This window comes from Salmo trutta, chromosome 14 (assembly GCF_901001165.1).
Source record: "Salmo trutta chromosome 14, fSalTru1.1, whole genome shotgun sequence".
NCBI classification, from domain to species: Eukaryota; Metazoa; Chordata; class Actinopteri; order Salmoniformes; family Salmonidae; genus Salmo; species Salmo trutta.
Window position 1 is genome coordinate 11,905,706 of NC_042970.1, and position 26,332 is coordinate 11,932,037.

At 42.0% G+C, this 26,332-nt stretch overlaps 1 protein-coding gene across 2 annotated transcripts in view; it reads left to right on the plus strand.

Moving 5' to 3' along the window:
• Window positions 1–26,332, plus strand: part of LOC115207396 (metabotropic glutamate receptor 4) — a 253,761-nt gene that overhangs the window by 145,595 nt on the left and 81,834 nt on the right. For both annotated transcript variants that reach the window (XM_029774441.1, XM_029774442.1), the window contains exon 3: window positions 1,002–1,218. In XM_029774441.1, coding sequence (XP_029630301.1) covers window positions 1,002–1,218 — 217 coding nt within the window. The remainder of the gene's footprint in view (window positions 1–1,001; window positions 1,219–26,332) is intronic.

Here is a 26,332-nt window from a genome sequence, read left to right on the forward strand (position 1 = left end):
GAACTCGTGTAATACTAAATTGTTTCATTGCTTTTAAAAATAGTGGTAGGGAAATTTGTGTAAAAACATGATTGAAATGAAAAATTAAAATGTCAGACTTGTTTTGTCATAACTAAAAATGTATAAACCCCTACAAAACATCTGTAATTATAATGAATTCTTTTCCTGCTTTGAGAAACTGGTCAAAATGAAGATCCTACATCTGTAAGTAGCCTTGTCTGAGCCACAATGGCCCATCTCCTGGTCCTCAAGCGTGAGGACAAGTACACCCCTTTTTTTAGAGTCTTTGGTATGAATAAACCAGGGATCGAATCCCCAACCTTCCATTCTCAGGGACAACACACTAACGACAAGGCCACTGAACTATCAAAGGTAACCGTCTTCTAAAGTTTTACACTGAACATTGGTAAAACATGACAAGGGTCTGGAGAGGATGTGGTGCCAATGGATAGGGAGCCACAATCCTGAGTCTGTGTCAATCCACTGCCAGCCCAGATATTTGTTTTGGCATGGATCTGTGGTGGGTGCTAACTTGGCAGCAGGATGGCATTGGGTCAGATGTAATATTGAGTGTTTCCAGAGATTGTGTGTGCCTCTGAGCTTGCTGCCCAATGATAATGAACCACCTAGCTGTGGTGGAGAGAGAAAGCTGTTGCATTAAATCATGGTTCCCCACTAAAACAGAACAGTTAGTCCTATCACCCACTACAACACAGCCAGGAAAATACTTCTTCAAGTTGTATTTGTCATTTAGCAGACACTCCTTTCTACAGCAACGAGAGCATACATTTTCTTACTTCCTCATACTGGTCCCCTGTGTGAATCGAACCCACAATGCTGGCATTGCACACACCATGCTCTACCAACTGATCCATCACCATTCCTGTCCCCCTGAGACTGACTGTTTGCTGTTCCCCACTTATCCACCCACCTCCCCCGTCTCCTCCAAATTCTTCTCCTCTTCTCCATGTTAACTCATCCCTTCTTCTTTCTCTCCTTAGATCCCCCAGGTGAGTTACGCCTCCACGGCCCCGGAGCTGAGCGACAACACACGTTATGACTTCTTCTCGCGCGTGGTGCCCCCAGACACTTACCAGGCCCAGGCCATGGTGGACATTGTCAAGGCCATGCGCTGGAACTACGTCTCCACCGTGGCGTCAGAGGGCAACTACGGAGAGAGCGGCGTGGATGCCTTCATACAGAAGTCTCGAGAGGATGGTTAGTGGGTTCTCTGTGCTTTTGTTCTGTTCATTCATCATTCCTCTTGCCATATGAACTGAAGATGACGCAATAGAAGATGGCCCCTAGTGGTCGAGGTGACCTATTTTCCTTGGGTTTGTCTTCTGAATGTAAGAGTCCATATGCTGTACACATCTTACCCAAAACAACAATCTGCACCAATACATACAAGGATATTTATTTATTACCTTTATTTCACTAGGCAAGTCAGTTAAGAACAAATTCTTATTTACAATGACAGCCTTCTCTTCATCTTGGGGATTTGATCCAGCAACCTTTTAGTTACCAGCACTAGCCACTAGGCTACCTGGCTACCCTAGGTTGTATCCAGGTTTGAACTCAGATCGCAGGATTCAGAGTCCTGAGTGCTAACCATTACACCATGGAACCACATGCAATAACACTTCTGACAAACCATTGAATGTGAGTGGAATACTAAATTGACATATGGAAAATATAACTTCAATCCAAACTTGAGATATGCATCATGGCTTACTTTTACATTTCAACTTCCTTTTGCATTTCAATTCCCCATGGTTGGTTGGAAATATAAGTATTTAATTGAATTCAACTCTTGATGTGTGATATGGTACGTATATCTTTGGCTACCGGGGGATTTGCTGAATATCAAGTGCACAAATTGATTTTGGCCCCCTACACCAAACGCGATCACGACATGCAGGTTAAAATATCAAAACAAACTCTGAACCAATTATATTAATTTGGGGACAGGTTGAAAAGCATTAAACATTTATGGAAATTTAGCTAGCTTGCTTGCAGTTGCTAGCTAATTTGTCCTATTTAGCTAGCTTGCTGTTGCTAGCTAATTTGTCCTATTTAGCTAGCTTGCTGTTGCTAGCTAATTTGTCCTATTTAGCTAGCTTGCTGTTGCTAGCTAATTTGTCCTGGGATATAAACGGTGAGTTGTTATTTTACCTGAAATGCACAAGTTCCTCTACTCCGACAATTAATCCACACATATAACGGTCAACTGAATCGTTTCTCGTCATCTCTCCTCCTTCCAGGCTTTTTCTTCTTTGGACTTTATATGGTGATTTGCATCTCATAGTTACCACGACAACTGACCAAACTCAGTTCATCTTTCAATCACCCACGTGGGTATAACCAATGAGGAGATGGCATATGGGTAGCTACTTCTATATAAACCAATGAGGAGATGGGAGAGGCAGGACTTGCACCGCGATCAGCGTCACAAATAGAACTGACTTCTATTTTAGCCCTTGGCAACGCAGATGCTCGTTGGTGCGTGCGAGCAGTGTGGGAGCAATAATTGAATAACATGTATATTTAAATGTATTTATTTTGGTGTGGCCAGCATGTAAGAATGTTGAGGTTAAGTGTTGTAGTCAATCACATCAGCTTCAAAAGCACTAAGAGAGTGTTGAGGTTAAGTGTTGAAATCAATCACATCAGTCTCAAAAGCACTAAGAGAGTGTTGAGGTTAAGTGTTGAAGTTAATCACACCAACCTCACTCTATGATGAGTCAGAAATAGGCGACAGTATGAATTAAATAGGGCCTACACCTACTTTACATTTGGCCATTGTTCTTTCCTTACAGTTGTCAAGGAATTCTGATTTAGGGGTGTGCTTGTTGACAAACTTGGCAATGCATTACACAATCTGCCAATAGTTTCTTACCAACTCGATCGTCAAACTCCACTTATCAAAACCCGAAACATAAAAGCTCTCTATAGGCCTTTTCCTAGACATGTGGGTGTATTTCTGCATTCAAGTAGGCGGTAACAAACAACTCTGACAGCATTGCACATAGCCACCTGTTTACAAAAGCTAACTGTCAGTAAGTTGAATATTAAATTAGCATTTTGTCACTTGTGCACAGCAACAACACTTGTCGAGGTACGACATTTTATATTCAACTTTCAACTGCCACAGTACAAGCTCTGTAAGTTCTACAAGCTTTATTGTTTCCCTACAGTCCATTAACACAGAAAACAGAGATCATCTGGATATCTCTGTGGGATAGTGTTGTAGAGAAACGTAGTCCCCTCAAGAATTAGAAACAGAAGGAGTCAGAATCAATAAACTAGGTTTAATTTGAGGAGTGCGAACAAGGGAGCAGGCTATAAGATAAATTGGTGTGTCCTAACACAGGCATTTCACTACTCCCAAACCAGGTGTTTAACCAACTGCAGATACAGTATGTGATTGATTCATTATGCTAATGAATTACAGGTATATTATGTTATTATATTATCATTATAATACATTGCATATACAAAGTGCTTTTCTAGAACCCAAAGAAGAAGCTTTACGTAATGCGTCAATAAGGTAGCCTAATGGGTTTTACATGCTGTAGGTTTAGCATATTCCTGAAAGATTTTATAGCAACAGTACCTTTCACTATGGCTAGCTGTCACACCTGTGCAATGCTGTTCTCTGCGCGAAGAATTGCACTGAAATTATAGGAATGTGTCATGACTATTGAGCAAAAAATGTTGATTAAGTTTTGTGTTGGAATCCCTTGGCCATTTATCTCTGTCAATCAAGCCTAAAATGTTGTTCATACAAGCTGGCTTGGTTGGCAGTATCCAGTATATAGGTGTAGACATTGTTCTGCTCAACATCCACAGAAACAAATAGGGATGTATTCATCTATAGTAACACAGATGACACATTAAAAGCTAGACACAAAACCATTTTTATGACTACAATAAAAACAATAAAAAGAAGCGCGTGTGAAAAGTGACTGCCATTAGTCAACTTAAGAGCCCAGCCTCTCTCTCTCTCCTCATTACTCCTCTCCTCCAGTCTCTCTCTCTCGCACTCCCTCCTCACTACTCCTCTCCTCCAATCTCTCTCTCTCTCCTCACCAGTCCTCTCCTCCAGTCTCTCTCTGCCTCCTCCTTACTACTCCTCTCCTCCAATCTCTCTCCCTCCTCACTACTCCTCTCCTCCAATCTCTCTCTCTCTCCTCACCAGTCCTCTCCTCCAGTCTCTCTCTGCCTCCTCCTTACTACTCCTCTCCTCCAATCTCTCTCTCTCCTCACTAGTCCTCTCCTTCAGCCTCTCTCTCTCTCTCTCTCTCTCTCTCCCTCTCTCTCTCTCTCTCTTTCTCCCGCCCCACCACTTCTCACCTCCAGTCTCTCTCTCGGTCTCCCTCCTCACCTCCAGTCTCTCTCCCTCCTCACTTCTCCTCTCCTCCAGTCTCCCTCTCTCCCCCTCCGCACCAATCCGTCAGTCTCTCCCAGTTCCTCCAAGGATTGTGTCTCTGTACTTGGTTGACTAAGCAGAACGGAAATGAAATGTAGGAGACCTTGGGGTGGCCTAGTCATGTCCCTGACTGTCCCTGTCCCTGGCTTGCACTTGGCTGGGCAGGCAGTGGTGGACTGAGACAGACTTGGCCTTAGGTACCCATCATCCATTTACCCTACTATCACTCTCATCCCCTTGACTAAACTTTAAATCACCCAACCCAACAATCAGACACAGTCTGGATGTGGGTGTCATTTTGACAGTGCTAAAATTCACTGAGATGTTGCGAAATGACTGCCGACTACGTGTAGTGGAATGTATATGAAAACCTATTTTTATGACGTCCACGACAAGGCTGTAATAATCCATGGAGATTGAAATGGACGCAGTATTTGTGATTCCTGCGATGCAATTGAGAGATTAAGTATTCCAAACTTGTTTTGGATTAAGTGTCATCCCTTCTTTTTGAAGTGATCTTTGCAATTTTGTGCACTGCAAGGGCTGTTAACCAGACTATTATGTCCCCTTGTGTGTAGTAGCCATCACATGCTGTTGGGAAAACGTTGTATGAGGACAGGCGCAATGATTAGAGGTATCCCTGGAGTTGGGGGCAGGGATATGGATGAGAATCTTTTGCTTTAGTAACTAATCCCAATGTAGATAGGGCTTTTGGCAGACCTTTCTGATCATATACATTACAGGATAATTATCTCATAGAAGCTATAGATGATACATTTTAGATACCTCTCACTATGAACAAAGTCTGTTTCTTTTCAACTAAGTATGAACCTTTATAAAGGTCAGTCAGAGTTTCTTCTAATACACTTCCCATATGGACCTGACCTGGATCATGTGCCAAGAGAGTGAGCAGAACACTGTGTGTGTGTGTGTGTGTGTGTGTGTGTGTGTGTGTGTGTGTGTGTGTGTGTGTGTGTGTGTGTGTGTGTGTGTGTGTGTGTGTGTGTGTGTGTGTGTGCGCGCACCCGCATGTGCCGGGGGTCATCGAGGGGTGCTGTTAAAAGGCTTTTATTATATAATAAATGTGTAGAATGCAGACATGTTGTGACACAGGCAGGGCATGGCAGTGGTAGTAAACTGTACGCTATTAGGGCCAAACCTGTTGAGAGCCATCTTTGACCGCAGACTAGACACTCTCTTTGGCGCAGAGCTGTTGACTACTGTGGAACCATGCCTTAAGAGATGTCATCTATCAAGTTAATGAAACACAATGTCAATAAAGACCCTAACGAGATTCCAGCTAGCCATTAGGTTGTCTGACATCAACATGAGAAACTCTCCTGACGGAGTCACTGTCTGCGTGTGTATTTGTATTTACTATGGATCCCCATTAGCTGCTGCCAAAGCAGCAGCTACTCTTCCTGGGGTCCAGCAAAATTAAGGCAGTTTATACAGTTTTAAAACAGTACAATACATTCACAGATTTCACAACACACTGTGTGCCCTCAGGTCCCTACTCCACCACTACCCAATATCTACAGTACTAAATCTATGTGTATGTATAGTGCGTATGTTATTGTATGTGTGTGTGTGTGTGTGTGTGTGTGTGTGTGTGTGTGTGTGTGTGTGTGTGTGTGTGTGTGTGTGTGTATGCATGTGTCTGTGCTAATGTTTGTGTTTCTTCACAGTCCCTGCTGTTCCATAAGGTGTTTTTTTATCTGGTGTTTTAAAATCAAATTTTACTGCTTGCGTCAGTTACTTAATGTGGAATAGAGTTCCATGTAGTCATGGCTCTATGTAGTTCTGTGTGCCTCCCATAGTCTGTTCTGGACTTGGGGACTGTGAAGAGACCTCTTGTGACATGTCTTGTTGGGTATGCATGTATGTCCGAGCTGTGTGCCAGTGGTTTAGACAGACAGCTCGGTGCATTCAACATGTTAATACCTCTCATAAATAAAAGTAGCGATGAAGTCAGCCAGGAGAGATTGACATGCATATTATTAATATTAGCTCTCTGTGTACATCAAGGGCCAGCCGTGTTGCCCTGTTCTGAGCCAATTGCAATTTTCCTAAGTCATTTTTTTTGGCACCTGACCACACGACTGAACAGTAGTCAACAAAACTAGGGCCTGTAGGACCTGCCTTGTTGATAGTGTTGTTAAGGCAGAGCATTGCTTTATTATAGACAGACTTCTCCCCATCTTAGCTACTACTGCATCAATATGCTTTGACCATGACAGTTAACAATCTAGTGTTACTCCAAGCAGTTTAGTCATCTCAACTTGCTCAATTTCCACATTATTTATTACAAGATTTAGTTGAGGTTTAGGGTTTAGTGAGTGTTTTGTTCCAAATACAATGCTTTTAGTTTTAGAAATATTTAGGGCTAACTTATTCCTTGTCACTCACTCTGAAACTAACTGCAGCTCTTTGTTGAGTGTTGCAGTAATTTCAGTCGCTGTAGTAGTTGACGTGTATAGCATTGAGTCATCCGCATACATACAGTAGAAACTCTGGCTTTACTCAAAGTCAGTGGCATGTCGTTAGTAAAATTGAAAAAAGCAAGGGGCCTAAATAGCTTCCCTGTGTGCAGAATCAAACGTTGTGCCCAGGGTTCTTCAGAACATTTTCAGAATGTATATAGAAACATTAATAAGCAACTGAAACTTTGATAGAGGTCAATATGGGGATTTTTAATTATACTGTAGGGATTGTATTCACTTAACATTTACCCAGAACTGCCCATTGAATGACAATCAGTAAACAATGAATATGATAAAAGAAAATCATATAAACTGGACACCTCATATCTCCCTAGAAGACAAATCATCCAACGAGGCATTCTGTAATCTAATCCACCATAAATCCAAACAACAGATAGAAACATCAGAGTCTGCAGCTAACTATCGAGGCATTCTGTAACCTAATCCACCATAAATCCATGCAACAAATAGCTGCAGATTCTGATGTTTCTAACTATCAAGGCAGTCTGTAACCCAATCCACTATAAATCCATACAACAGATAGCAGCAGATGTTCCATATGACCTTTTACCATTCACCTTTTACCATTCACCCTAGTTAAATAAAGGTTAAATAAAAAATAAAAACCCGATGCTATGGTCATTTATGTCTTCATTTACGGTCAGACATTACAGTATTGTCTGACTAACCCTCCAGATGTGTCCTGTTGTAATTCATTTAGATTGGTCCAGACGGACGGAACAGCCACCCTGACTGTTTCTCTCAGGCATCTCTATGACACAGTGAATGACCGTGCCTCTCAGGCATCTCTATGACACAGTGAATGACCGTGCCTCTCAGGCATCTCTATGACACAGTGAATGACCGTGCCTCTCAGGCATCTCTATGACACAGTGAATGACCGTGCCTCTCAGGCATCTCTATGACACAGTGAATGACCGTGCCTCTCAGGCATCTCTATGACACAGTGAATGACCGTGCCTCTCAGGCATCTCTATGACACAGTGAATGACCGTGTCTCTCCGGCATCTGTATGAATGTGAATGACTGTGTCTTGAGAGATTATGACATGCCAGTAGAGGCACAGTAGTAGCCAAGTAGCTGGACAAGTGTGATTGTTTTGTACTCTGTTTTGACTAAACTTACCAGTGTTGGGGTCAATTCAATTTAATTTCCAGTCAATTGAGAAAGCAGACTCAATTCCAATTATCTTTAATGCTTTTCAATGAGAATAATTTTGAGTTTGGTTTGAGTTCTGAATTGACTGGAATTTAAAATACATTTACCCCAACCCTGATGCTGACATTAGTATAACTCATTAATGTTTGTAGATGTACAGTACAAGTCAAATGTTCGGACACACCTACTCATTCCAGGAATTTTCTTTATTTTTACTATTTTCTAAATTGTAGAATAATGGTCAAGACACCAAAACTATGAAATAACACATATGGAATCATGTAGTAACCAAAAAAGTTTTAAAAAATCTAAATAAATTTGAGATTGTTCAAAGTAGCCACCCTTTGCCTTGATGACAGCTTTGCAAACTCTTGGTATTCTCTCAACCAGCTTCATGAGGTTGTCACCTGGAATGCATTTAACAGTTCATTTAACAATTAACAGGTGTGCCTTGTTAAAAGTTAGTTTGTGGAATTTCTATCCTTCTTAATGCATTTGAGCCAATCAGTTGTGTTGTGACAATGTAGGGGTGGTATACAGAAGACAGCCCTATTTTGTAAAATGACCAAGTCCATATTATGGCAAGAAAAGCTCAAATAAGCTAAGAGAAACGACTGTCCATCATGACATGAAGGTAAGTCAATCCGGAAAATGTCAAGAACTTTGTAAGTTTCTTCAAGTGCAGTCGCAAAAAACATTCAAGTGCTTTGATGAAACTGGCTCTCATGAGGGCTGCCACAGGAAAGGAAGACCCAGAGATACCTCTGCTGCAGAGGATAAGTTCATTAGAGTTAACTGCACCTCAGATTGCAGCCCAAATAAATACTTCACAGAGTTCAAGTAACAGACACATCTCAACATTAACTGGTCAGAGCAGACTGCGTAAATCAGGCCTTCGTGGTCAAATTGCTACAAAGAAACCACTACTAAAGGACACCAATAAGAAGAAGATACTTGCTTGGGCCAAGAAACACAAGCAATGGACATTTGACCTGTGGAAATCTGTCTTTTGGTCTGATGAGTCCAAATTTGAGATTTTGGGTTCCAACCGCCATTTCTTTGTGAGACGCAGGCGAACGGATGATCTGCACATGTGTGGTTCCCACCGTGAAGCATGGAGGAGGAGTTGTGATGGGGTGCTGTGCTGGTGACACTGTCACTGATTTATTTAGAATTCAAGGCACACTTAACCGAAATGGCTAAAACAGCATTCTGCAGCGAAATGCCATCCCATCTGATTTACTATCATTTGGTTTTTTTACAGGACAATGAACCAACACATCTCCATTCCTCATGAAGCTGGTTGAGAGAATGCCAAGAGTGTGCAAAGTTGTCAAAGCAAGGTGTGACTACTTTGGATAATCTCAAATATAAAATATATTTTGGTTTGTTTAACAATTTTATGTTAATACATGATTACATATGTGTCATTTCATAGTTTTGATGTCTTCACTACTATTATTCAATGTAGAAAATTGTAAAAAATTAAGAAATACCCTTGAATGAGTAGGTGTGTCCAAACTTTTGACTGGTACTGTAGATTGGAATGACTGATTAAATCAACAGCAATAGAACAGTAAAGTAACAGTTTGTTGTTCTACATGGGGAAAGCCTCAGAGAAAGTTTGGGTGAAGAAAGAATGGTAAATGTATCCTGAAGTACTGTGAGGAGGCTGCACAAATCGGCCACAAAAGAGGTTGTGAATTACTATAGATAAGGTTAGCGTCAACGTCAGCTAATATATGACTATCATTTTTGGGAAAATTAAGAGATGAAAATAGACTGTGGCTGGTTGGTAGTCTGGCTGGCTGTGGGAGAGATCAACATTAAGCGGGCACCCAGTCACTGCTCCATCGTGTGCCCAGGAATGCAGTTTTGATTCGATTTGTGGTTACCAAATTGCATTTACCAACAGGAGAGGCAATCAATTTGGAGGGGAAGAGCAGAAAATGAAACATATTAAAGGCTCGAAAATGTATGAGATAATTGGACAATCCATACATAGAATGGTGATACGACTCTGAAACATCCTGGCCACTGAGACAATGAGAATGGAAACAAGAATTGGAGTAGAGCGTGTGTGTGTATGTCTGTGTGTTTGTACAGTATGGGTGCATGCGCACGTTTTTGTGGGTGGGTGGTTTGTAGGTGGAAGTGACTAAATGTTTTCCATTGCAATAATAACTCATTAAGAAAGGAAAGGGTTTTTGTGAAACAGAATCAGAAGATTATGGAAATTGATCAACTCATGCAGCTAATCTGGATTACAATTCTACGGTTCCAACTGCTTCTCATTAGAACAAATTTAGAGCACTTTTGTAAACGGGATCAGATTTAGAGCGTACACTAATCGACTTCGAATGTCTTCATATCGTTAATCAAGCAGGACAATTCAGATATTATTTGTATTATTATTAAACTTTTTTTTTACATTAAGTAACTGAAATACTTAAAGGATGTCTGTATCTTTTGTGTCATTTAGTAAATGATGTAATATTCTATAATACTAAGATAATATTCTGTAATATTCCCTAATACTACAGAAATAGTACTGTACATTTGATCTGAGAATATACTATTAACTAAATGTAAAGATAATGTCCATTGAAGGCCAGGAGTTAGCTTGAAAGTGAAGTTATTGAAATTCTTACAGTGGTCTTGACTGGTGGAAAATGTAATTACTATACAGCCTGAACACTGCCAGAGGTTCTAACGTTAATAGTTAATACTTCTCCAAAAATTGGACTGGTTTGAGTCATTACAATAACCTAGTTTGTTTCAGTTGGGTTGTTTAAATGGTAATTCAACATTAACAACATGTTCTCAGTGCTGAGAAGTTGAAGAGGACATCCTCTGTTGCTTTCCCTATAGGAGGGGATTGAGCACGATACAGCCTCCCACAGAATAGCCATGAATTACCTTGGAACACAGATCCTTTGTCTACAGTACACAACAAGGTCTGGGATCAATTCCATTCCAATTCTGTTCTGTCAATACAGGAAGGGAATTCAAATTCTATTCATGCTTTGAAAAAAACCTTTTTGAAGATAAATGGCATTTTTTCCCATTCATGAATTGAATGTCAATGCATCTCCTGAATGGAATAAATTGAAATGGGATTGACCCTAACCCTGCTGCATAATCCCTACAGGGTGAAGATAAATTCTGCATCTACTTCCACACACACACACTGTGTGACAAAACATCCACTATATTGTGAGTGGGCTTTGAAGGTCTGAGACAGGTGCAACAAGTGGCCTCAATGGATTATGAAAAATACGTCACAAAAATGTCTATAATCGAAAAATAAGTACTACTGTCATACCCATAACCATACATTCCCAATCTCCCCTTTATCAGGTATGGCTGGATGAAAGCCCCTGTTAAGTGGAGGAAAAACAAGTCAAAATATCTATCAGGACCTCATTGTGCAGCAAAACACAAATGGAATTAATGTGAGCACCTGAAGCCCATTATGGTTGAACACCTGAAGCCCATTATGGTTGAACACCTGAAGCCCATTATGGTTGAACACCTGAAGCCCATTATGGTTGAACACCTGAAACCCATTATGGTTGAACACCTGAAACCCATTATGGTTGAACACCTGAAGCCCATTATGGTTGAACACCTGAAGCCCATTATGGTTGAACACCTGAAGCCCATTATGGTTGAAAACCTGAAGCCCATTATGGTTGAACACCTGAAGCCCATTATGGTTGAACACCTGAAACCCATTATGGTTGAGCACATGAATCAGTGTCCCCAGTAGCCTATCTGGAGTGAAGTGAATCAACATGAGCGGTATTGTCACAAGCAGATGGCTCACACATTCACTAAGAGACCCTGATGTGAGTCCTTGGCCCCTCGTAACAATGGGAACCCGACCGCTTGGCAAATTTACATAATAATTATTCTGCAGTGTTCACCACTGTCAGACATTTCCAACTATTTTCAAAATCCCCAGGCTTCTTGTAATGGGGCACAAATGTAATTTTGTTTCTGCATGAGGACCTTGAAGGGTCAATTTGGAAATAGCATGGAAGAGGGACGGGGGGAGACGGAGGAGACAGCGCGGGAGGGGGGGCAGCGGCGAGACTGGTGGAGACGGAGGAGACAGCGGGGGAGGGGGGGCAGCGGCGAGACTGGTGGAGGGGGGGAAGACAGCGGGGGAGGGGGGGGCAGCGGCGAGACTGGTGGAGACGGGGGGAGCCAGCGGGGGAGGGGGGCAGCGGGGGAGGGGGGGCAGCGGGGGAGCCAGCAAGGAGACGAGAGGGAGACGTGGTAGACAGGCTGCTGTCACATGTGACACATAGGATAGATTGTAGCCTTGTGCCACAAAACAACTTGGTGGATGAGCAATCTTCCAACACAGCTATCTGAAATCACTCAAACCTTAATTACAGAAACTGGATTCAGAAGAAAAAAAATTGTCACATTTAATGCTGCTTCATGAATAAGATTTCCATAAGGTAATAGGTTGCACACTGAGATACAAATAGTATTGCGATTGGCCTATTAGTGCTGATGAGGTTGAGCTGACGTTTGAACTCGGGGCTCAACAGTGAGGATTGATTGAATGAGGGGTAGAGAAATAAACAGCTTTAGTTTAGAGCTGTCTTTAAGGATTCCCACTTTCACCTTCATTGGAAGGACCCTGCACTCAAATTCTAAACAATTGTGAAAATGATGAACCTGGAAGAAAAGCCTAATTATTTTTATATACAGTGGGGGGAAAAAGTATTTGATCCCCTGCTGATTTTGTACGTTTGCCCACTGACAAAGAAATTATCAGTCTATAATTTTAATGGTAGGTTTATTTGAACAGTGAGAGACAGAATAACAACAAAAATATCCAGAAAAACGCATGTCAAAAATGTTATAAATTGATTTGCATTTTAATGAGGGAAATAAGTATTTGACCCCCTCTCAATCAGAAAGATTTCTGGCACCCAGGTGTCTTTTATACAGGTAACAGGCTGAGATTAGGAGCACACTCTTAAAGTGAATGCTCCTAACCGCAGCTTGTTACCTGTATAAAAGACACCTGTCCACAGAAGCAATCAATCAATCAGATTCTAAACTCTCCACCATGGCCAAGACCAAAGAGCTCTCCAAGGATGTCAGGGACAAGATTGTAGACCTACACAAGGCTGGAATGGGCTACAAGACCATCGCCAAGCAGCTTGGTGAGAAGGTGACAACATTTGGTCGATTATTCGCAAATGGAAGAAACACAAAAGAACTGTCAATATCGCTCGACCTGGGGCTCCATGCAAGACCTCACCTTGTGGAGTTGCAATGATCATGGGAACGGTGATGAATCAGCCCAGAACTACACGGGAGGATCTTGTCAATGATCTCAAGGCAGCTGGGACCATAGTCACCAAGAAAACAATTGGTAACACACTACGCCGTGAAGGACTGAAATCCTGCAGCGCCCGCAAGGTCCCCCTGCTCAAAATACATATACATGCCCGCCTGAAGTTTGCCAATAAACATCTGAATGATTCAGAGGACAACTGGGTGAAAGTGTTGTGGTCAGATGAGACCAAAATGGAGCTCTTTGGCATCAACTCAACTCGCGTTTGGAGGAGGAGGAATGCTGACTATGACCCCAAGAACACCATCTCCACCGTCAAACATGGAGGTGGAAACATTATGCTTTGGGGGTGTTTTTCTGCTAAGGGGACAGGACAACTTCACCACATTAAAGGGACGATGGACGGGGCCATGTACCGTCAAATCTTGGGTGAGAACATCCTTCCCTCAGCCAGGGCATTGAAAATGGGTCGTGGATGGGTATTCTAGCATGACAATGACCCAAAACACACGGCCAAGGCAACAAAGGAGTGGCTCAAGAAGAAGCACATTAAGGTCCTGGAGTGGCTTAGCCAATCTCCAGACCTTAATCCCATAGAAAATCTGTGGAGGGAGCTGAACGTTCGAGTTGCCAAACGTCAGCCTCGAAACCTTAATGACTTGGAGAAGATCTGCAAAGAGGAGTGGGACAAAATCCCTCCTGAAATGTGTGCAAACCTGGTGGCCAACTACAAGAAACGTCTGACCTCTGTGGTTGCCAACAAGGGTTTTGCCACCAAGTACTAAGTCATGTTTTGCAGAGGGGTCAAATACTTATTTCCCTCATTAAAATGCAAATAATTTTATAACATTTTTGACATGTGTTTTTCTGGATTTTTTGTTGTTATTCTGTGTCTCACTGTTCAAATAAACCTATCATTAAAATTATATACTGATCATGTCTTTGTAAGTGGGCAAACGTACAAAATCAGCAGGGGATCAAATACTTTTTTCCCCCACTGTATGCAGTATTCTATTCACTGTTGATGGATTAGAAGTTGATGGATTTCAGCATCACAACAAAAGCAGTCATGGTAGATTGTTTACTTTTTCCTCAAAACAGGAACAAACAAGATGCTTAATTCAACAATGTGTTGATGGAATACTTTCCTGTTTCTTTCCCAGCAATCATCATCATCCTTCTGTTAGGCTAGCTGTGAGGAGCTGGAGCCAACTTGGCACCCATGCATTTCTGATTGTTCCCCTTTGGCTTTACGCATCACAGTCTCGTTTTTTCTGTGGGACTGTTTCAGCTACAACAGACTCACATAAACAGTGGACCTCTCGCTGCTTCATTAAAATGTGTTGCTATCTATCAGTGTCCTAGACAAGCAGCAGGAGTCTGTTGCAGCATTATAAAATGTAATCCTTTCTGCCAGTACAGAAAGAGATACCGGCGTAGCTATTTCAGCTATTTTAGTGGCAAGAGGGGAAAATTAACATGAATTTGTTTGTTGCTGTTTAAAAGTTGAGCGCATTTCTCCTGTTCTCTTTGCCAATATCGAAATTCCGTTGAAGAAGTAGCAAGTGGCTAGAGAGGTATGCAACTTTCTTTGCAAAATTAATCTGAACGCCTGACTTGGCTGGAGTTCAACTATTTAAGTGTTATTGGAGACATTATGCTGGAGTCTTTAAGTTATGGAGGCTCTGCAAGAGTGTTTCCAATTTAATTTTGAATGAGGCGCGCGGCAAGAGTGATTGAGTCTGGCAGGAATCACAGGGTACAATTCTGACATAATGTCACTTTGACTCAGGGCGTGTAATTCCCCTTACCAATGACAATGTGCTGAACAGAACCTTCTAAAAAAGGACAGGGAGAGGGGTTGCTAAATGAGAGAGTTGAAAGTTGCAGAGACAGAAAAAGTTCTAACTTTCAGAGTCATCTAACATTGTGAGACTTGGCACTCTGGAATCGATTTTGGCAGGACGTTACAATAGAAAAGAGAGGAAGCTAGGAGGAGTGATTAGAGAAATGATCAGTGTACTGTCCTATAAGGAAATATTGGGTAGATAAGGGTACTATCTTGCTAGTGAAAAGAACCAAAGGTAAATTTGCAGGAAGGTCTGTGTTCATCAATGAGTGGTCAAACAAGATCCTACTGTAGGATGAATACCTCAAAGAATACCGTCAATCTTTGCTCTTGTACTGTCAAAATATTTGAAAAACACCGGAGATCATTTTAAAGATTGTGTTTACTGAGGCAAAGTGTTAGAGTGAGGGCTAGTTGAACAGAGGGCACGCAACTGAAATCAATATAGCAGCTATCATCATTTGCTGGGTTTATTAATGGCTTGGCACCAAGCTGGCAAAGAGAAAAACACTCACTTGCATTTAGGCAATGCTCCAGCTCCTGTGGCCCTCAATCCCATATCAATCATCTAGGTGAACATTTTTCTCAGATTTTCTCAGCAATGATCTGGCGGCTTAAATTCAGCCCCCCCCAAAGAAAAAGACAATCAACAAATGAATGGCATCAATTATGTGATAAGGCTGCCAGGGTACACAAATGATCTAGCATGGGTCATAGTCTAAAATCTGGCAGCGTTTTGCACAACTCCCTCTCTCCAGGCCCAATAGCATTTTCATGAATTCGTCATTAGAGTTAGGGACTAATAGTGCACAATTTACTAACAGTGCCATAAATGACCATGGAAAACGCCTTAAGGCAAAACGTTAGTCCACCAACTGGTGTTTGGTTCACTTCAATTGGTCAGACATCATGATAACCCATTTCCTGTGGGCAACAATCCCCATACTCCTAACTGGGGGACTGCAACATGTTTGATCTTCGCAGTAAGATAGAACACATTGGTGTCTATAGCAATGAGCTAAATACTAAGAGCTCAATTCATTCACAATGGCATTGCAGTGCACATCGTGTTGTCAAGCATCCTCTGGGCATCACCACCACCATTCAATGCTTTATTTAGAGCAGGGGTCTTCAACCTTTTCTTGCCCAGGGACCCCCTCCCAGACAAACCAGAGACCCAGCAACCCCCATCATACGTTAGCACATTTTCACGTCTTGTCTTATCAGGTGAATGATAATGGCAAGGAGAGGTAATCATTATTTTAAATGTAATAGATTTGGTGGATGTTTTTTTTGGTGGATGGTGTAACTGGCTCCAATGAGTGTTATTGGCTCCAGTGAGTGTATTTGGCTCCAGTGAGTGTATTTGGCTCCAGTGAGTGTAACTGGCTCCAGTGTGTGTAATTGGCTCCAGTGAGTGTAATTGGCTCCAGAGTGTGTAACTGGCTCCAGTGAGTGTAACTGGCTCCAGTGAGTGTAATTGGCTCCAGTGAGTGTAACTGGCTCCAGTGAGTGTAATTGGCTCCAGTGAATGTAATTGGCTCCAGTGAGTGTAATTGGCTCCAGTGAGTATAACTGGCTCCAGTGAGTGTAATTGGCTCCAGTGAGTGTAACTGGCTCCAGAGTGTGTAATTGGCTCCAGTGAGTGTTATTGGCTCCAGAGTGTGTAACTGGCTCCAGTGAGTGTAATTGGCTCCAGAGAGTGTAATTGGCTACAGTGAATGTAATTGGCTCCAGTGAGTGTAATTGGCTCCAGTGAGTGTAACTGGCTCCAGAGTGTGTAATTGGCTCCAGTGAGTGTTATTGGCTCCAGAGTGTGTAATTGGCTCCAGTGTGTGTAATTGGCTCCAGTGAGTGTAACTGGCTCCAGTGAGTGTAATTGGCTCCAGAGAGTGTAATTGGCTACAGTGAATGTAATTGGCTCCAGTGAATGTATTTGGCTCCAGTGAGTGTAACTGGCTCCAGTGAGTGTAACTGGCTCCAGTGAGTGTATTTGGCTCCAGTGAGTGTAACTGGCTCCAGTGAGTGTAATTGGCTCCAGTGAGTGTAATTGGCTCCAGTGAGTGTTATTGGCTCCAGTGTGTGTAATTGGCTCCAGTGAGTGTTATTGGCTCCAGAGTGTGTAATTGGCTCCAGTGAGTGTTATTGGCTCCAGTGAGTGTAATTGGCTTCAGTGAGTGTAACTGGCTCCAGTGTGTGTAATTGGCTCCAGTGTGTGTAATTGGCTCCAGTGAGTGTAATTGGCTCAGTGCTAGCAGTTGAGAAATAAAGTTATTAGAAAGATATTCTCCTCTTTTCTACAGTAGGTATGTCATTTAAAATGTGTTCTGTGGCTGCTAGCAATATTTTATACACTGAGTATGCCAAACATTAGGAACATACTGATTTTGAATTGCACCCCCTTTTGACCTCCAAACATCCTCAATTCATCAGGGCATGGACTCTACATTTATATTTTAGTCATTTAGCAGACGCTCTTATCCAGAGCGACTTACAGTAGTGAATGCATACATTTCATAAATGTTTTTCCGTGTACTGGTCCCCCGTGGGAATCGAACCCACAACCCTGTCGTTGCAAACACCATGCTCTACCAACTGAGCCACACGGGTTGAAAGCATTCCACAGGGATGCTGGCCCATGTTGACTGCAATGCTTACCACAATTGTGTCAAGTTGGCTGGATGTCCCTTTGGGTGGTGGCCCATTCTTGATACACTGGGAAACTGTTGAGCGTGAAAAACCCAGTAGCGTTGCAGTTTTGGATACAAACCGTGCACCTGATGCCTACTATCATACCCTGTTCAAAGTGTACAAAACATTAAGGACATCTTCTCTTTCCATGACATAGACTGATCAGGTGAAAGCTATGATCCCTTATTGATGTCACTTGTTAAATCCACTTCAGTGTGTAGATGAAGGGGAGGCAGCAGGTTAAAGGATTGTTAAGCCTTGAAACAGTTGAGACAACTCAGTATTAGGAAGGTGTCCTTAATGTTTTGTACACTCAGTGTGTATATGTATGTATATATATATATATATATATATATATATATATATATACTGCTCAAAAAAATAAAGGGAACACTTAAACAACACATCCTAGATCTGAATGAAACTAATAATCTTATTAAATACTTTTTTCTTTACATAGTTGAATGTGCTGACAACAAAATCACACAAAAATAATCAATGGAAATCCAATTTATCAACCCATGGAGGTCTGGATTTGGAGTCACATTCAAAATTAAAGTGGAAAACCACACTACAGGCTGATCCAACTGTGATGTAATGTCCTTAAAACAAGCCAAAATGAGGCTCAGTAGTGTGTGTGGCCTCCACGTGCCTGTATGACCTCCCTACAACGCCTGGGCATGCTCCTGATGAGGTGGCGGATGGTCTTCTGAGGGATCTCCTCCCAGACCTGGACTAAAGCATCCGCCAACTCCTGGACAGTCTGTGGTGCAACGTGGCGTTGGTGGATGGAGTGAGACATGATGTCCCAGATGTGCTCAATTGGATTCAGGTCAGGGGAACGGGCGGGCCAGTCCATAGCATCAATGCCTTCCTCTTGCAGGAACTGCTGACACACTCCAGCCACATGAGGTCTAGCATTGTCTTGCATTAGGAGGAACCCAGGGCCAACCGCACCAGCATATGGTCTCACAAAGGGTCTGAGGATCTCATCTCGGTACCTAATGGCAGTCAGGCTACCTCTGGAGAGCACATGGAGGGCTGTGCGGCCCCCCAAAGAAATGCCACCCCACACCATGACTGACCCACCGCCAAACCGGTCATGCTGGAGGATGTTGCAGGCAGCAGAACGTTCTCCACTGCGTCTCCAGACTCTGTCACGTCTGTCACATGTGCTCAGTGTAAACCTGCTTTCATCTGTGAAGAGCACAGGGCGCCAGTGGCGAATTTGCCAATCTTGGTGTTCTCTGGCAAATGACAAACGTCCTGCACGGTGTGGGGCTGTAAGCACAACCCCCACCTGTGGACGTCGGGCCCTCATACCACCCTCATGGAATCTGTTTCTGACCGTTTGAGCAGACACATGCACATTTGTGGCCTGCTGGAGATCATTTTGCAGGGCTCTGGCAGTGCTCCTCCTGCTCCTCCTTGCACAAAGGCGGAGGTAGTGGTCCTGCTGCTGGGTTGTTGCCCTCCTACGGCCTCCTCCACGTCTCCTGATGTACTGGCCTGTCTCCTGGTAGCGCCTCCATGCTCTGGACACTACGCTGACAGACACAGCAAACCTTCTTGCCATAGCTCGCATTGATGTGCCATCCTGGATGAGCTGCACTACCTGAGCCACTTGTGTGGGTTGTAGACTCTGTCTCATGCTACCATTAGAGTGAAAGCACTGCCAGCATTCAAAAGTGACCAAAACATCAGCCAGGAAGCATAGGAACTGAGAAGTGGTCTGTGGTCCCCACCTGCAGAACCACTCCTTTATTGGGGGTGTCTTGCTAATTGCCTATAATTTCCACCTGTTGTCTATTCCATTTGCACAACAGCATGTGAAATTTATTGTCAATCAGTGTTGCTTCCTAAGGGGACAGTTTGATTTCACAGAAGTGTGATTGACTTGGAGTTACATTGTGTTGTTTAAGTGTTCCCTTTATTTTTTTGAGCAGTGTATATATATATATATATATATATATATATACACAATACCCCTAATTTCGAGGTATTCAGAGATGTCCGACTGCATTGTGCTCGACTCTGTTGTGTAACAGGTCTATACTCAATATTGCTGGTTGCCTCCTTAATGATAGACCAGAGTTATCGAGGATGCAAGTTGAAGAATAGAAAGGGAAAAAAACAGCATGAGCAACCAACCATAGACTCTGATTCGGTGTGAATCACAGGAGGTTGGTGGCACCTTAATTGGGGAGGATGGGCTTGTGGTAATGGCTGGAGTGAAATCAGTGGAATTGTATCAAATACATCAAACATGGTTTCCATGTGTTTGATGCCATTCCATTCGCTTCCTTCCAGACAATATTATTAGCCGTCCTCCCCTCAGCAGCCTCCACTGCTGTCAATGCAGAGTGATGACATGAACTCCATTATATCAGGAGGACAAAGAGAAGCTAAAAAGCTGCAGAAATAATAGAATGATAAGAGAATTATCATGTTTCACTGTCTGCGGAATAAAAAGGCGAGGCTAATGAATTTGGCTTGTTGAAGAGGGCGCTCCGCTCAGTTTATCTCCTCCCCATTTGCTTTTCAGTGCTTTTCACTATCCCATTAGAGTTGAAGGGCCTGGGCTTGGCCCTGTGATACCATAACTGTTTCAGGGATTATCCCCACTTTAGCATGGCTCCTCCACTCATGACCAACAGTCATGTAGGAGGTGCAGTCCTGATTGACACGGCCTGTTCTACATGGTCTGGAGCTTAATCCCAGATTACTATGTTTGGGTCAGCTGTGTCGAGGAGCGAGGAGTCAAGACATGACTGGCATCACAAAGAGCTCTGACTGATCCCTCCCCTCTATCTTCTTTCTCTCTCCTTCACTTTCAGAGCACTACAGAGAGGCCTTGGTCTGACACTACCTAACAAGACGTTCAGTTTGGAGAGATGTTTGGTGCAATTTGTGTTTTTGATATTCTGTTGGTTTCTCTGCATTGCAATTCATTATATTCATTTTTTAAGAGGATAAGCCTGACGCAGTACCCACAGTCCAAGCCGTACACATAAAGTAGCATAGCTCATTACTCTATGCCATAGAGCCTGCTGCACAGACTCTAAAAAGTAATTTTGCCCAAGCCAATAAGAATGATGCACTCATTTGTTATCCATGTTTTGGTTGGCCTGGAGTCCCCTGTCAAGTTCTCTTTTATTGTGGAACTGGGAGCTGAACAATGTGTGCACTCTTCTATGAATTCTCTTCTGGGACCCGATTTAGACAACAGTTTTGATAAAGCTGGCACAGAACAGTGCCATCTTTCAAGATCCTTTCTAACTCTAAAATAACATTCCCGTCACACATTATGGAAAATCTTACATGAATACCTTACGTATCCTATTTGTTGCTTTTTTAATGCACCCAAATTATGAAAATGTAATAATATCCCTTTGAGAGTAGTCTCCGGGTATGTAGCTACTACTATCCTTGCTCTAGGTAGTAATATAACTTTCTAACAACAGTAATCCACGAGCCCTATCTGTACGGAAGAGTTGCAGCAGCGCTGGATGTAATCAAATCAAACCATATTACAGAAACAATTTCGGAAATTGCATTTTCATTTCAAAAGGTGCATCAACTAATGCATGATTTATTAGTAGTTTGTTAGATAAAATGATATATCTAAATGTCTAAATCAATACTAATGGGCTTCTTCATGGACTATTTGAACTGCAACTGACAATTGGCAATCTGCAACTCATTAGGCAAATGATACTGCCTACTGCAAACACAAGTTAGACAAATAGGCCTTGGAGTCAGCTATGTTTAATGGCTGTTGGCAGCAGCAATAGTGTCTGAGTCAGACAGGCTTATCTTTGCAATATAGAATATTTAACAACATAGCCTACTGTGAAGAAAAAAACAATTTATTGGAGAAATGTCAATGTTTTTGTTATTAACACCTCACAACTAACACGCTATTGAGAATGGATAAAGAAACTGTTGCTTCCAGTACACCAGTAGCAGTGCATGGGTAAGATTCACTGGAGAAGACAGAAAAAAAAGTTGTATTAAAACCTGTGTTGTGATAATTGTATTGTTTGCTCTATAACCTGTTAGTTCATATGCCTTGCCACCGTGATACAGTTGAAGTCAGAAGTTTACATACACCTTGACCAAATACATTTAAACTCAGTTTTTCACAATTCCTGACATTTAATCCTAGTAAAAATTCCCTGTCTTTGGTCAGATAGGATCACCACTTTATTTTAAGAATGTGAAATGTCAGAATAATAGTAGAGAGAATGATTTATTTCAGCTTTCATTTCTTTCGTCACATTCCCAGTGGGTCAGAAGTTTACATACACTCATTTAATATTTGGTAGCATTGCCTTTAAATTGTTTAACATGGGTCAAAAGTTTCGGGTAGCCTTCCACAAGCTTCACACAATAAGTTGGGTGAATTTTGGCCCATTCCTCCTGACAGAGCTGGTGTAACTGAATCAGGTTTGTAGGCCTCCTTGCTCACACATACTTTTTCAGTTCTGCCCACAAATTTTCAAAGGGATTGAGGTCAGGACTTTGTGATGGCCACTCCAATACCTTGACTTTGTTGTGCTTAAGCCATTTTGCCACAACTTTGGAAGTTTGCTTGGGGTCAATGTCCATTTGGAAGAACCATTTGTGTCCAAGCTTTAACTTCCTGACTGATGTCTTGAGATGTTGCTTCAATATATCCACATAATTTTCCTGCCTCATGATGCAATCTGTTTTGTGAAGTGCACCAGTCCCACCTGCAGCAAAGCAACCCCACAACTAGATGCTGCCACCCACGTGATTCACGGTTGGGATGGTGTTCTTCGGCTTGCAAGCCTCCCCCTTTTTCCTCCAAACATAAAAATGGTCATTATGGCCAAACAGTTCTATTTTTGTTTCAGCAGACCAGAGGACATTTCTCCAAAAAGTACGATCTTTGTCCTCATGTGCAGTTGCAAACTTTAGTCTGGCATTATTATGGAGGTTTTGGAGCAGTGGCTTCTTCCTTGCTGAGCGGACTATCAGGTAATGTCGATATAGGACTCGTTTTACTGTGGATATAGATACTTTTGTAACTGTTTCCTCCAGCATCTTCACAAGGTCCTTTGCTGTTGTAAAGGGATTGACTTGCACTTTTCGCACCAAAGTACGTTCATCTCTAGGAGACAGAATGCGTCTCCTTCCTGAGCGGTATGACGCCTGCGTGGTCCCATGGTGTTAATACTTGCTTACGATTGTTTGTACAGATGAATGTGGTACCTTCAGTCATTTGGAAATTGCTCCCAAGGATGAAGGTCTTGGCTGATTTCTTTTGATTTTCCCATGATGTCAAGCAAAGAGGCACTGAATTTGACGGTGGCTTTGAAATACATCCACAGGTACACCTCCAATTGACTCAAATGATGTCAATTAGCCTATCAGAAGCTTCTAAGGACATCATTTTCTGGAATTTTCCAAGCTGTTTAAAGGCACAGTCAACTTAGTGTATGTAAACTTCTGACCCACTGGAATTGTGATATAGTGAATTATAAGTGAAATAATCTGTCTATAAACAATTGTTGGAAAAATTACTTGTGTCATGCACAAAGTAGATATCCTAACCGACTTGCCAAAACTATAGTTTGTTAACAAGAAATGTGTGGAGTGGTTGAAAAATGAGATTTAATGATTCCAACCTCAGTGTATGTAAACTTCCGACATCAACTGTAGCTACATAGTCAACGTCCATCCTCTCAGGCCAAGGGCACAATGTATAAGTTTATGTTTGTATCAGAATTGCCATTAAAATCATTGGCCAGTACTGAGAATTAAGTAAAACCACAAGTGCAAACCCCTCTCTCCATCCGTGGATAATTGTAGCTCGCCACCAGAGAACAACAACACAACGAGATGCAACAATTCAAGTTGTTTCTGTCAATTACATTTTGCTCTCGATGTGATGTGATTGAATTGAAGCCAAATCCAAACTGGCTTCCCTTTCTTTTGGTTCGCCAGGACCATTCACAGTTGAGCTCCCGTAGTTTAGCTCTTTTTGACCAGACAGCATCAGATAGATGGCCAACAGAGGGTCACTGTTTCGCTCGCTCGGATGCTTTCTCCGGTGAGATACATTCAGCCTCTTGTGAATTGAAGGAAAATTATAAAGGCAGATATGAAAGATACCTTATTATATGTTTTTATTTTTGTGCTGTCTTCCCTTGGCATCAATGAATACATGCCACTGCAGAATACAACACTAAAGTCATAAATGGGTTCCGCATACATGGCATTATCATCATCATCAGTCAACTATGATTCGCATTAGGAAGATAAATAATGAAACTGTACTTTCTCATTCCAGTACGCTTGCAACAACTATACGGTAGCTTGTGAAATACACATATTTTTGTGAAATGCACACAGATGGCTCCAAGTCGTTTATCCACCACTTCCAGGACTCTAAAATGAAATAGACAGTAAGAGGACACAGCCAGAGTAATCTTTTCTTCAAGCCACATACCAGTAAGTGCATCATAAAAAAAATCTGTGCTGGCAGAAGTGTATTGCAGTGGAAAAAAATTCAGAACTTAGACGAACACAGCCATAATGAAAATATTGCTGCATTAGATTCCATAATGAAAAAAATGATATTGTCCCTTTGAATTCTTTTCATCTTTTGCTTCTTTGATGCAAAATTGGTTTGGTGCAGCACAGCACTTAAGAACATCATAGGGTAGGTGGAATGTTCTTTTTTTTATCCTTAATCTTAGGGCCATGCACAGAACTCAACACTTTTATATATTCTTTACACACTTCAGATGATACAGTATATTAGGCATCTTAGGGAAGTTGAGGAAACATATTTTATATTCTGAAAAGAGATGAAGTAAATCAGAAAAATATCTTCAACTTCTCCAGATGGAGTGTTCCATCTAAATGGCTTTTTATCACTACCACCCAAATGTTTTAAAACAGATCCACAAAGAGGATATTTATGGAAATGACTTCACACATCAGTCATCAGGTTCCACTATTTTTCAGTTCCAGCTTGTTTTGCAGTGTTTTTATGCAAATATATTCTCCCGTTCAGTATTCATTGTGTACAGCAGAACGTTTGATTAGCATTTTTACTACCCTGTGTAATGAATGGGCAGCATATGCCTGTTTATTGTGGGCCTATTTTGCCCGTATCTCTGCATGTGTGATTTCAGAGCTCTGTTATCTTCCGCGCCTGGCATCTTAAGGGCTTGGATTTTTCTCCTCTGAAGCCACTCTGCTCCCAGGCAGTGGTGGAAAAAGTACCCAATTGTCATACTTGAGTAAAAGTAGTACTTTAAAGTATTTTTACTTAAGTACATTACACCACTGCTCCCAGGCAACAGGTCTCACTAATGATGGGTGATGATGCTTGTGGTGTGTTAACTACAAAGGGAAAAGAGGCTGAAATAAAGTCTGCATTCATAGCTGGGAGTTCAACATTCTCTTCTGTTGAGGATGTTCGTTCCAACTGCCTTTTCCTTCCCACTCACTTAACGCTTTCTCATTAGACGTCCATAAACAATCAGAATAATTGTGAATTGTAAAGCAAAACATGAGGAAGGGGTTGGTTTGACCCAGACTGTCTGAATAATGAGTAATGGCTTTCCCTTAGTGCATCAAACAAGTTGTCTGCTATCGACCTTATTCCAAACCGGAATCATAATGAGTAACACTTCGTAGAGTTTATTTTCTAGATATGTCTAAAGAGAAGACGGCAAATAGAGAACATACAGCTGAATTAATTTAAAACATCTAAATCATTCCTTTGAAATGTTATAATACAATATCACACTGTATGGAAACTAAAAGCACACACAGTCCAAAAGTAAAAGATTGTTTTATTTTGGTTCTGACCCAGAAAATGAATGTGATTGTGATTTGCCGCACAACGTTCCATTGGCCCAGCGAGGCCCACTACTTCCTGACTACAGACAGACACCTTGTCATTCCGGATGACCCAGTCTCCACTGTGACATACGAAGGCAGCGGAGCGATGTGCCAGGGCTCTAGGATCCCGCTGTCAGGCAGTCGCCTCCATATGGCACCCCAGTCCATTTCCTCCGCTTTTTAATTAACGCCTGTAGATGGTAAAGATGGTCCCTTTTTCTGGAAGGACAGGTCAAACCTGTGCAAAACGCTCTCCCAGGGAGGAGCATCTACACGCTGTTCAGATTTAATTGGCAGAGGTTGTTCTATTCTCTCACATAATACAGTTTATAAATGACTCAAACCCCAAAAGCTCTCAATTGACAGAACAAACGAGCATAACCTACCTGCCAGTCCCCGAGACAAAGAAAACACCTAGAATTTATCTCAACAATCAAACATGATATTGTAGTGCATCAATGACCTGGGTTTCCATACGTTTCTTGAACCAA